The sequence below is a fragment of the Corvus kubaryi genome, unplaced genomic scaffold (genome assembly GCF_017639235.1).
Source record: "Corvus kubaryi isolate FWS band 111438036 unplaced genomic scaffold, C.kubaryi_AGA036_p1.0 37193, whole genome shotgun sequence".
NCBI lineage: Eukaryota > Metazoa > Chordata > Aves > Passeriformes > Corvidae > Corvus > Corvus kubaryi.
Window position 1 is genome coordinate 944073 of NW_024581055.1, and position 12774 is coordinate 956846.

At 55.0% G+C, this 12774-nt stretch overlaps 1 protein-coding gene and 1 long non-coding RNA gene across 3 annotated transcripts in view; one reads left to right on the plus strand and one right to left on the minus strand.

Annotated features, from left to right (window-relative positions):
• Positions 1-12774, plus strand: part of SETD2 (SET domain containing 2, histone lysine methyltransferase) — a 49866-nt gene that overhangs the window by 34598 nt on the left and 2494 nt on the right. Inside the window, exons 13-20 of one of the 2 annotated variants that reach the window (XM_042022288.1) lie at positions 1792-1840; positions 2311-2491; positions 4822-5497; positions 6294-6428; positions 6547-6686; positions 7621-7732; positions 12345-12425; positions 12555-12656. In XM_042022288.1, the coding sequence (XP_041878222.1) occupies positions 1792-1840; positions 2311-2491; positions 4822-5497; positions 6294-6428; positions 6547-6686; positions 7621-7732; positions 12345-12425; positions 12555-12656 (1476 nt within the window). Of the gene's footprint in view, positions 1-1791; positions 1841-2310; positions 2492-4821; positions 5498-6293; positions 6429-6546; positions 6687-7620; positions 7733-12344; positions 12426-12554; positions 12657-12774 lie in introns of those variants that run through there. The other variant, XR_006015088.1, reaches the window with a different exon arrangement.
• Positions 222-12774, minus strand: part of LOC121661786 — a 15350-nt gene continuing 2797 nt past the window's right edge. The window contains exons 2-3 of the long non-coding RNA XR_006015090.1: positions 1853-2159; positions 222-357 (exon numbers count right to left, since the gene is read on the minus strand). This is a non-coding gene — a long non-coding RNA (uncharacterized LOC121661786). The remainder of the gene's footprint in view (positions 358-1852; positions 2160-12774) is intronic.

Genomic DNA, 12774 nt, shown 5'->3' on the forward strand with positions numbered 1-12774 from the left:
GGTAAACTCCACATTTCTGAGCTCGTGGGAGCTTTAAATTCCCACCTGGAGCAGCCTTCTCCCCTCAGGAACAGTTGAATCCGTCTTTTTTCCCACTCTGCCTCATCCAGGGCGTAAATGAAAGGAGATTTTCGGGAAGGTGCCCTGGGAAAGCTGGAATGTCAGCACAGCTCCTGACAGCAATTTCTTTGTGTGGAACTGAGCATCTCCTTCATGATTCCATGGGGTTTGTTTTGGGATGCAGCTGCAGCTCCATCAGGGATGCCCCATCAGGCGCAAAGCAGCTGGAAACAACTGGGAATTCTTGGGAATGCTGTATTCCTTCAGGAAGGGAACAGAGCTAGGGCTTGATAGAAGCTGGAATGAAACAAAAACGAGCTTTTTATTCCAAGCTTTCAGGGCTTGGACAGTCAGGAATGTAAATGTAAAACCTCTGTAGGATCATGAGCGTCGCTGAGATGAAATGGGATTTACGCTGAGAGTGCCAGAAGATTCCAATTAAAAATACAGCAGAGCATGGGAAGGTGCTAATCAACCTCATTCCTAATTGTGGGGGTGCACAGTTGCTTCCAATGACGTGGGAAGAGTCGGTGCTGCACACTCCAGTGGGGTTTAGCAGGGCTGTTGTGCTAAAGCTGGGCTTTAGGGAAGTTCTGATCCTCGTTCCCAGCTCTTCTTCCCTTCCTTCCCACAGTGCCATCTCCACCAGACCTTTGGGATCATCCCATCCCACCCCTGGATGGGCAGGGACCCCTCCCACTGTCCCAGGCTGCTCCCAGCCCCAATGTCCAGCCTGGCCTTGGGCACTGCCAGGGATCCAGGGGCAGCCCCAGCTGCTCTGGCAATTCCAGCCCAGCCCCTCCCCACCCTCCCAGCCAGCAATTCCCAATTCCCAATATCCCATCCATCCCTGCCCTCTGGCACTGGGAAGCCATTCCCTGTGTCCTGTCCCTCCAGGCCTTGTCCCCAGTCCCTCTGCAGCTCTCCTGGAGCCCCTTCAGGCCCTGCAAGGGGCTCGGAGCTCTCCCTGTGTCCTTCCCTTCTCCAGGGGAACATTCCCAGCTGTCCCAGCCTGGCTCCAGAGGGGCTCCAGCCCTGGAGCAGCTCTGGGGCCTTCTCTGGACTCTCTCCTGTGCTGAGGGAAGAGCTGGATGAGCAGAGGGTTTGGACTTTGCTGCCATTGAAGGAGGGCTGGATGCTGGGGTCTGATCTCAGCAGCTTCAGCAGGTCCTTGGTCAAAGGGGTTGCTCGAAGCTGGGCCTTGGCCTCCTGCTCATTGCCCTTGGGATGCTCCAACATCAAACACCAGACCTTGGGAACATCATGGAAACGTGAACCCTGTCCCCAGTGAGGCTCTTGGGAGCTGGGAGAAGCCCAGGGATGGTCCATGAGCAGATGTTGGCCACCAGAGCCAGGATCACAGACCCATGGAATGTCTGCAGTGGGAATCACCAAGCCCAACTCCCTGCTCCTAGCAGGAGAATCTGAAACTGTCCTGGAGACCAGGACAGGGACAGCAGGAGGTGCTGGTGGGACACTCTTACCTCCCCACGGAATGTGTAGCACCCTACAGCTCTGCCCAGAGCTCTTGGCCCAAAATTCCACCTAAATCCATCAAAAATCAGACCCTGAGCAGAGGAGATAAGTGGAGAGCACCACAAAACCCCCAGAACTTTCCCTCAAGAGACCCTTTTTTGGGGGTTCCCTATCAAGGATTTATGCGGTTCTCGGCTCTTTGGGGTGGTTTTGGGAGCAGCTGGAATTCTGACCGTGCCCGTGCCTTTTCCGCAGGAGGTGTATCGCATCCCGAAGAAGAGCCAAGCGGAAAAGGAGAGCAGTGGTAAGTCCTCACCTTTTCCATGTTCTCCTCTTCTCCCATGGAAATGCTTCATTTTCCCAGCTGGGAATGCCGAGGGATGCTCTGCCTGCGCAGCTCCTGGGATAGGGAGGATAACCTGAGCGGTGGGTGGTGGGAGATGGAGCCCTGAGGGTGGCATGGGGCAACCTAGAATTAAAATCATGGAATTGGTGAGCTTGGAAAAACCCTGCAAAATTGAGTCCAACTGTCCCCCAGCGCCGCCAAGGCCACCCCTGAGCCACGTCCCCAAGTGTCACATCCACGTGGCTTTTAAATCCCTCCAGCAGTGGGGACTCCACCCCTGGACAGCCCTTTCCAAGAGGAATATTCCCAAATCCAACCTGAGCCTTCCCTGGTGCAACTCGAGGCCGTTTCCTCTTGTTCTAAGAGAGGGATACTCTAAATACTCCGAATGATAAAAATTTCCCCCCTCTTCCCTGTTTTCCCAACAGCTGACCGTGGGAGAGAGACAGCCGGGCTCCGGGATCAGACCCCTACTCCCAAGAACCCCATCCTGAGCCGGGAGCGGGATCCGGAGCGGCAGAGCCAGAGCAAGGAGAGGAAGAGACGCAGAGATTCCCTGTCCCCGCCGTCCTCGGGCTACGAGCGGGGGACAAAGAGGCCGGAGGACAGGCAAGTGCTGGCAGGGATCCACCGTATTCCAGGGATCTGCTGTAATCCTGGGTAAAATCTGCAGGAAAAACGGTCCTGGAGATCTTTGAAATCGCCCAGGGCTGGGGAAGGGAGTTTTCTCCTGGAGCGATCCTGGTGGTGAGATCTGTTCCCGGGAGCTGGGCGGTTCTGTGGTGTTGGTGGCTTCTTCTCTGGGATGAGCTGCATCTCCATCTTCAGGCGTGTTCTGGGAATGAGGTGGGAAATGAGGAAAGCTGTGCCAGCTCCTGCACAGAAATTAGGGATCGTGGAATGGTTTGGGTTGGAAGGACCTTAAAGCCCATCCAGTGCCATGGGGACACCTTCCACGGTCCCAGGGTGCTCCGAGCCCCAGTGTCCGGCCTGGCCTGGGGCACTGCCAGGGCTGGGGAATCCAGGAATTCCAGGATGCAGCCCTCCTAATGCAGAGGGCTCCCTGGGTCCTTCAAAACCCATTCCCTTCTCCTCCTCCTCCTCCTCTTCCTGGTGTGCTGGGAATTATTCTGAACTTGGAGCAATCCCTGCCTGAACAGGAGGGAGCAGTGCCCAAACCAGGACTTCTAACTCCAAAACTTCCTTGTCTGAGTAATTATTCCCTGCATATTCCTGCAAGGACAACAATCCAGGGAGCTGTGATCCCAGCAGGCCGGTGCCGTGTCTCCTGCCTTTCCTTGGGAACGGTGGCATCACTGCCAGGGCAGAGAATGCGACTCCTAATAAAGAGAAGGAAAATATTCCATGTCTTGGAGCTCAGAGTGACTGGAGATCGTGTTAAAGGCAGGAAAAATACCAGGGAATTTCCTTTCAAGAATTCCGTTCTCTGTTGTCCCTCTCAAAGCCGCTCCGTAATTAGGGAACAATTGGTGCCGAGTCAGCCAGACGAGGAAACCTCGCGTTGAGCTGAGCCGGGAAAGTTGGAAACATCTGGAGAAAAAATACAGATGTAAATCTATCCCCCTGGAACGAGGCTGGAAACATCCCCAGGAAGTAAATCCTGGATTTTCGGGGTTGTTCTAAACAGAACAAGCGGTTTTTTTGGGTGAGGAGTTGCTGCTCTGACTCTTCCTCCTGTGCTGTGTCCGTGAAGGAGCAACATCCTTCTCTGGGAATGTTCTCCCCACTCTGAGCATCCCCCGTTGTTATCCCAAGGATTTAATAAGGAAAATAACCGAACGGATGGAGAAGGGAGCGCTAAACCCTCGGTTTCCTTCTCCCCACTCCCTCCACGCCGGCTGCTTCTCCTCCAAACTCTGCAGGCAGTGCCAGGAAAGACTTTAATTAGGGAAACCAAACTCCTCACGGCAATGAGGTTCCCATTAACGGATCCTGCAGCTCCTCTGGGAGTGCCAGGAAACAGCTCCAGCGGATCTGTTGGTAGCAATGTGCTTTTGATATGTAAATGGATCCCAGGGCCACGGAATATGTGGAGAATATCCTGGATGCTTTGTAGAATCCATTATGTTCAGGCTGCAAAGCATTTTTCCTTGTGATCCCTGTTTTACCACACTCGTAATGTCTGGAAATATCCACCTTTGATCTGAAATTTTCCTTGGTTGGGCTTTGATCAAAGTCCTTAGGCTTTTTCTTTTTTTTTTTCCCCTCCTTCTTTAATTCCCTGGAAAAATCCCTCCAGTTGCTCTGTGTTTTGGGATGAAAACTCTTAAGGAATTAAAGCCCCATACACACCATTATTTTTTGAAGCTGAAGTTGTGGTCTGGGAAGGAGCAGAATTCCCAACAGGAATGTGCTGTTTGTGACTCCCTTGTTCTTTGCCATGTCTGCAGCTCCCGTGTCGGGGTTCCGGACTGGAAAGATGGAATTCTCATTCCAGCTCTGGAATTTGAGGGGGAAGGTGCCGTGGTGTGAGTTGCTCCTGTTTGGGAGCCTCTTCCAAATTCCTTGTTGGTCCTGCTTTAGGAGAACACGGCAGAGTGTTTCCAGCATTTTGGGATACCCTGCTGGTTGTGACCTTTCCTTGGGTTCTCTGGGCGATGTTCCCTCGCTCTCCAGGTATCCCGGAGCAGCTCCTCCAACTTCTCTGGCACCTTTGCGTCTCCATCAGCACCAGGCTGATGTTGGCCAATCCATCGGGATTGCTGACCCCCTGCCCTGGCTCCCTGTGGGGGAGCAGGACCAGCGGGGTGTTGGTGTTTCTCTTGAGTTGCTCAAACAGCTGGAAAAAAGGGAATGCTTTTAGGAATCACCACTGTTGTTGGGCATTCCAGGTTTCCCACCCTCCCTTTTGCTGCTGGAGCCCTGGGCCTGCAGCTTCCTGAGGCCTCACAGCCCTTTCCCTGTTCCCTCTCTCCCAGGTATGACACGCCAGCATCTTCCAAGAAGAAGGTCCGGCCCAAGGACCGCAACAAGCTGTCCACGGAGGAGCGCCGGAAGCTCTTCGAGCAGGAGGTGGCCCAACGGGAAGCCCAGAAACAGCAACAGCAGCTCCAAAACCTGGGAATGACGTCCCCGCTTCCCTACGACTCCATGGGCTACGGAACGCCCCACCACAGCTTCATCGGATACCCGCCAGGGTACCCCATGCAGGCCTACGTGGACCCCAGCAACCCCAACGCCGGCAAGGTGCTGCTGCCCACGCCCACCATGGACTCCATGTGCTCTCCGGCGGGATACGAGCATTCCCAGACTTTGGTGGGGCACACGGTGGAGCCCGCCCTGAGCACGCCGCAGCCGGTGCCCGTTGTCCAGCACGTGGCCACCACCATGGAGGTGACCACCCCGCAGTACGTGGCCCAGAGCGACACCGTGGTGCACCAGGAGGCCAACGTGGCCGTGCTGCCGGTGGCCGCCGCCGGCGCGGTGCAGAGCCAGAGCTACGGGGTGTGGGATTCCAGCCAGCAGCCCGTGGCTGTCCAGCAGCCCTATTCCCCGGCCCAGTCCCAACCGGCCATCTACTACCAGGGCCAGACCTGCCAGACCGTCTACGGAGTGCCCTCTCCCTACTCGCAGACCACCCCACCCATCGTCCAGGTAATTCCAGCTGGGAACACCCGTGGAGCCAGCTGGGAATTGAGTTACTCACTGTTGCTTCTCTTGTTGGAGCATCTTCTTAGCTCTTCTCAGGGAACTTCCTGCCCAGGAGTAGGAGAAAAGCACATTCCAGGGCATTTCCCATCTACAAACGGCATGAATTAGAGAATCATGGAATCTGGGAATGTGTTGGGTTGGAAGAACCTTAAAGAACATCCCAATCCACCCCCTGCTATGGGCAGGGACACCTTCCACTGGCCCAGGGTGCTCCAAGCCCCAATGTCCAACCTGGCCTTGGGCATTCCAAGGGATGGGGGATATTGAGAGCATCCAGGGATGGGGGATATAGAACACTTCCTGGGATGATGATTCCATAGTCCTTGGGGCAAATCAGGAACTTGCAGCTTGCAGGAATGTTTCAGAACCTCTTTAGAGAAGTTGTGTTGGTTTCTTGACTGCTGAAGGGAGGTTTGTGGGCAGGAGCTGAGTGAACGAGTAAAACGTGGATGTGGGAGCTCAGCTTCCACTGGCTTTTGGAAGTGGGAGTCTGGAGCTGCCAGAATTAATCACATTCCAAAAATCTAAGGATAATATTGGGAAGGAATTCCTGGCTGGGAGGGTGGGGAGGGGCTGGGCTGGAATTGCCAGAGCAGCTGGGGCTGCCCCTGGATCCCTGGCAGTGCCCAAGGCCAGGCTGGACATTGGGGCTGGGAGCAGCCTGGGACCTGGCGGACGCTGCGCTCCTCTAGCAAAGGTTTTTTTGGGAAAACCAGCTGAGTGTGATTCCCTGTTCCAGAGCTATGCCCAGCCAGGTCTGCAGTACATCCAGGGCCAGCAGATCTACACGGCTCATCCGCAGGGAGTCATCGTGCAGCCCCCCACGGCCGTCACCACCATCGTGGCAGCCGGACAGCCCCAGCCCATCCAGCAGGTGAGGACTGCTGGATCCAAAGGGATGGGGAGGGTTTTCCTGTGGGATAAAGAGCTCTCAGGGCACCTCTCATGGCCCCTCATGACTTTTTTCTTCATCCCTTCCGTGCTGTTTCCAGCCTGAGCTGGTGGTCACCAATAACCTCCTGGATCTGCCTCCGCCGTCCCCTCCCAAACCCAAAACCATCGTCCTCCCTCCCAACTGGAAAACGGCCCGGGACCCTGAGGGAAAGATCTACTACTACCACGTGGTCACCAGGTGAGTGTGGGCATCGCTGACCCCTGTCCCCAGGTGCCACGGCCACAGGGCTTTGAGATCCCTCTGGGATGGGCACTCCAGCACTGTCCAGGGACAGCTGTTTCCATGAAGGAATTTTCCCAACCTGAACGTCCCCTGGCACAACTTGAGGCCGTTCCCTCTTGTCCTGTCGTTTGTTTCTTGGGAGAAGAGCCCAACTCCCACCTCCACAGCAAGGAACGCGATTTTCCCGATGTTTTCCCCACACCTTTCCCATTAGTTTTGGGAAGAACCAGGTTTTGGATCAATCCCTATGGAATTACCTGGAATTATAACGAATTTTAAGCTTCTAAAAAGGATTTTTTTTTACATTTCCAACGCTGTGGGAGGTGTGGATGGGGATCCACCTCTGAAGGGATAAGCCAGGAATATTTTCTCCCATATCCATTTCCTGCTGTCAGTTCTTGTTCCTGGCACACATTTCTCTGCATCCGGTAATCTTTTCCATCTCCCTTTGGATTCCTCTCTGCTTCCTGGCACACCAACAGCAGGGCAGGAGACCTTCAAACACCTGGAACTGAAACCAGTCGAGCAGGAACTGGTGAACTCTGCTGGTTGGAAGTCTCGGGATGAGATGAGGAGGCCCAGCTGGGGTCTCTGCTGGGACATTCCCACCTTTCCATGCTGGGAATTTCATCCCGGTGATGAACATCCCTTGATCCCACAGCGTCACCATGGTGGAAAATGGTGCAAATTCCCTTTTTTCAGTTCTTCCTGCTTGGTTTTAACCTTCTCCAACTTAGAAATCCTCAAACGCAGCATCAGGAGCAAGACGAGGCCGCGAATTCCGCGTGTCAGGAATTCTGATGGCTGATGGACTCCGGATGTGCCAGCTGATGGGATAATCCATGAGCAGGTCCCGGTTTCTTTAAGGGTCTGTCTCCCTTCCTTCCAGACAAACCCAGTGGGATCCTCCAACCTGGGACAGCCCCGGGGACGACGCCAGCCTGGAGCACGAGGCCGAGATGGACCTCGGGACCCCCACGTACGACGAGAACCCCATGAAGGTGAGGGAGGCAAATCCTTGGGAAGGACCATGGGATGGGAGGTCAGTGTGGATTCGGGGCGTGGCAGGGGGACAGAAGTGACCCCGGATCCTCTGGAGTGGCTCTGTTGGGGCTCGGCCGTTGCGGCCACAGCTCGAGTGGACACCGGACTTCCCTGAAGTTCTGCCCTGCATTCCAACCTCGTGTGTGGAGCTGGCCAAAAAAAAGGGAATGAGGGGGAATAACATTGAGAAGGACAAACTGAGGGTGTAGCTTAGGAGCCTTTCCTGTATCTTTCTGATTCCTTAAAAAGCTGGAGAAGATCCATGGAAAGAAAGGAATCAATCCTCCCACTGCTCCGGTGCTCCCGCATTCCCGGGAGTGACTTTCCTGGAGGCGGAAGCAGCAGCACCCTGGAACCCTGCAGCACCCAGGAACATCCCACACGGCTGCTGTTGCCTTTCCATGTGCTGCCAGGATCCCAAGGGTTAATCCCATTCCCGGAACGCCTCCGAGTGCTCCAGCCAGGATTCCTGGCGAGTTCACTCCGACAAAATTACGGACAAATATTTATCTCCCTGGAAAGAAATTAATTGGAAAATGAGCTCAGAGCTGGCACTCCCTGCACAGCCAGGAGCTGTTGCTTCCACAGGGGAATCCAGGGAAGCCTTTTCAAGGATTCTTACCCCTGGATCAGTGTCACCTTTATCCCATGGCATTCCCTGGAGATTCCGGGATCTCAGGATTGCAAATATTGTTGAAGGATGTTGGGATTGATGAAGAAAATGTTAATTTGAGGCTCTGAAGGGAGATTTGGAGCTGGAATAGCTGGGAATTGCATCCCTGTGGAGGGATGAGCTGAAGTTCAGTGGTGCAGAGCAGCTTGGAGGTATCTGGGAGCATCCCTGGGGTGGGAAGGAGGTGCTGAGGAGAAGGTTGGGCTCTTCCGAGTGAGGGAATAGAGCTGTGCTGGTGCTTTCCAGCTTGGGAATTGTTTTCCTATGGAATTGTGAGGGTCTCCGTGCTGCCTGCACAGCAGAGGGAGCAGCAAGGAATGATGCTCCCATGAATGTGGGGGTTTATCCCATAAACTGGGATGAGGAGGAGCTGAGGGCCGAGGTGACCATCCAAGGGCTTCACCTCGGGCCGGACATGAACTCCCTGCTCCTTCCAGGTTTTGCTGCTCGCTCCAAACCCCAAATCCCTGAATTTCCCTGAATCCATGAACCCCTCATTCCTAGATGAGCCGTGGCTCTGGCTGACCTCAGGGTGAGATGGTTCCAACTCACTCCAGAGCTTCAATTCCTTTTCTTCTGGGCCAGGATGGCCGGAAGGTCGGGATTTTCCTGGCACTGAATTCCCATGGTCACGGCTCCCGCCTCCGATGCTTCCACCCTGAAATTACAACCACATTCCTTGGATTTTTCACCCTGCTCCCCACCCCACACCTTTCCCAAGTGGATTAAACCCACCCAGGAGGGATTAAACCCACCGGCACCGCGGCTCTGGCGTCCGACAGCTGCGGCTGCTATTCCCGGTGTTCCTGGGCCGTGGGGGAGGATTTTGATGGAAAGGCACAAGAGGAGTGGGAAGCCAGGGTTGCCATTCCCTTTAAAACACCCTTGGAATCCTGTTTTTCCCCTTGGAAAACGGCTTTCTGGAGGGAGTGGCTCAGCAGGAAGGCTGGCAGGGACGCCGGGCTGGATGCTGAAGGTTTTGCATCCTTTTAGATGGAAAAAGCTTGGAATTGGGATGGGTTTGTCTGTGCCCGTTGGTTCTCCATGGAAAAGTCGGTGTCAACAGAGCAGATCCCGGCTGCTGGAGAAGAGAATCCCAGTCAGGCTCCTCCAGCTTTTCCCAAACATTTGGCGTCCTGATCCCATCCCAGGCTGGTTTTCCCACTGTTTTTGTGGCTTGTCCATTCCTGTCTCCTCCAGAGGCTGAAAAACAGCGACAGCACCATTTTGGGGCATTTTTCTGTGTTAGTTTTCCCGGCAGGCTTTGGATTATGGGATTACACTTCGGGGAGGTGAGGGAGGAAGGCCTTGATAAAGATGTTTTGATATTAAAAGAAATTTAAAATGCAGTTTTAGCCTAAAATTAGGGAAAATCCTCCAAGGAGGAATTGGCACTTTGGCATGAGGAGGAGCTTGGAAATGGAGCTTTTATTTCTCCTCCTCATCTTTCCCTGCCAATTTTAGACACCGATTTTTCCCCTCATCCCACACGGAGAGGGGTTGGATGGGGAAGGGTTTGGGGGTGGAGAAGGGTTTGGGAATGGAGAAGGATTTGGTAATGGAAAAGGGTTTGGGAATGGAGAAGGATTCGGTGGTGGAGAAAGGATTGCTGATGGAGAAGGGATTCATCATGGAGAAGGGTTTGGGAGTGGAGAAAGGATTGGTGGAGAAGGATTTCAGGATGGAGAAGGGTTTGGGGATGGAGAAAGAATTTGGGGGTGGATAATGGGTTGGTGATGGAGAAGAGTTTGGTGATGGAGAAGGATGTTTGGGGTTGGAGAAGGATTTCATGATGGAGAAGGGATTGGTGATGGAGAAGAGTTGGGGGATGGAGAAAGGGTTGGGTTGGTGGAGAAAGATTTGGGGATGGAGAAGGATTTGGGGGTGGAGCAGGGTTTGGTGTAGAAGGCTTTGGGAATGATGAAGGGTTTGGGAAGGGTTTGGGAATGACAAGGGGTTTGGGAAGAACAAAGGGTTTGGGAAGGGTTTGGCAATGATGAGGGGTTTGGGAAGAATGAAGGGTTTGGGAATGATGAGGGGTTTGGGAATGACAAAGGGTTTGGGAAGGGTTTGGGAAGAACAAAGGGTTTGGGAATGACAAAAGTTTGGGAAGAACGAAGGGTTTGGGAATGATGAGGGGTTTGGGAAGGGTTTGGGAATGACGAGGGGTTTGGGAATGACGAGGGGTTTGGGAAGGGTTTGGGAATGGTGAGGGTTTGGGAAGGGTTTGGGAATGATGAGGGTTTGCCCACGGAGCACTGCAGGCGTTGGTGCCGGAGCCATCCGGAGCCATCTGCTCCCCATTCCCGGCCTTTTGAAGTGGCAGCCGAGCCTGGGGCCGGAGCAGGAGCTTTGATGTCCCTGCTCCGGCCAAGCCTTGGCCATAAAACCTCCCTGGCGCGGCTGATTTACGCCCCGTCCCTCTGCTCCCACGGCTCTGCAGCTCTGCCCTCCAGCCTCCAGGCACGTTTTTAGGGATTGAAAGGGATGGGATGGCTCCTGCTTTTTTCAGTGTTCAACATTTGAAAAAAAGTGGGATTTTTTTAATTAAAAGAAATATTGGGACATCATCAAAGAGCAGAAGGAGAAGGGAAACCTCCCCCGGCTTTCCAAACCTTTAACGAATCCTTTTGCTCTTCCCGTCCTTACAATCCAAGTCGGGATGAGCTGGATGCCAGACCTCTCCCAGAAAATGGTGCTGGTGCAGGGATTGCCGCTTTTCCCTCCCCTAGGCTCCAAGGAGATGGCAGAGCTTGGGATGGGAGCGTGTGGGAGGTGGGTGTGGGTCCAGCAGGAAGGGATGTGCTCCGGGATGCAGCCAGAGCGGATTCCACTCCGCTAGTGAATCAGGGATCAGTACTCAGGGAAGCAGCCAGAAATTCCTAGAAAATTCCCTTCATCTTGAGTGTAGCTAAAGTTAGTCCGTGTGAACGCTTGTGGGGGGCCCCAGCCCTCCCAGGGAATTCCTGAAGGAAAATCCACCACCACAGGCCTTGCTCCCGCTGTGGACCAGCCTGGCTGCCCCAGGACCTGCTCCTGCTCTTTTTCCAGCTTTTTTTCCAAAGCAAACAAGAGCAAGGAGTGGTCCCTGTGCCTCCCAGCCCAGGAGTGTGACCGGGGTGTGCTGGGAATTGTGCCAGGACTGGGCTGGGAAGTGTGTTGGGACCAGGCTGGGGAATGCCAGGAGCAAGGCTGGGAAATGCTGGGCCTGGACTGGGATTAGACTGGGAATTGTGCCTGGATTGGGGCGAGGAGCGTGCCAGCGTCGGGATGGGGAGCTCACTGGGATTGGGCTGGGAAATGCCTGCTTTGGGGTGTGGAGCGTTCCGGGACTGGGCTGGGAAGCCCAGCAGGAATGAGCTGGGAAGTGTGCCTGGATCGGGCTGGGAAGTTCACTGGGATGAACTGGGAAGCTCACCTGGACTGCCAGGATTGAACTGGGGAGTGCACCAGGACTGGGCCGGGAAGTTTGGTGGGATCAGGGTGGGAAGAGCAGCAGGACTGGGTGGGAAAGTTCATGGGACCGGGCTGGGAAATGCTGGGTTTGGGGTTGGGAGTGTGCTGGAATTTGTCTGGGAAGTGCACCTGGATCAGTGCTGGCCTTGGGCTGGGAAGTTCTCTGGGACTGAGCTGGGAAAGGTGTTGGGAATGGGTTGGGGCGTGCACTGGAATTGGGCCTGGAAGCTCAGCAGCACTGGGCTGGGAAGCCCATCGGGATCAGGCTGGGAAGACTGGATTGGACTGGGGAGTGTGCTGGCATGGGGCTGGGAAGCTCCCTGGGAATGGGCTGGAAGCTCCCTGGGAATGGGCTGGAAGCGTGTGCTGCCCGCCTGGCTGTGGGACTGTCCCCAAGGGGGAACAGGGAAGCGTTGCCATCCCGGTGTTCCCTTCTCCAGTCTTCCAAGAAGCCCAAGACAGCGGAAGCCGACACGTCCAGCGAGCTGGCCAAGAAGAGCAAGGAGGTGTTCAGGAAAGAGGTGAGCGATCCCTGTGCCAGCCCAGGGATGGGGTGGGATGGGATGGGATGGGGTGGGATGGGGTGGGATGGGGTGGGATGGGGTGGGATGCTGGGAGCGGGGAGCCGGATCCAGCGCTGTGTCCCGCAGATGTCCCAGTTCATCGTGCAGTGCCTGAATCCCTACCGGAAACCCGACTGCAAGGTGGGCCGGATCACCACCACCGAGGACTTCAAGCACCTGGCACGCAAGGTGGGAATGGGGGAATGGAGGAGTGGGGGCTGCAGGGACACGGGGATGTGGGAATGTGGGAACGTGGGGACATGGAGGGTACGGGGACATGGGAACAGGGACACAGGGATATGGGAAT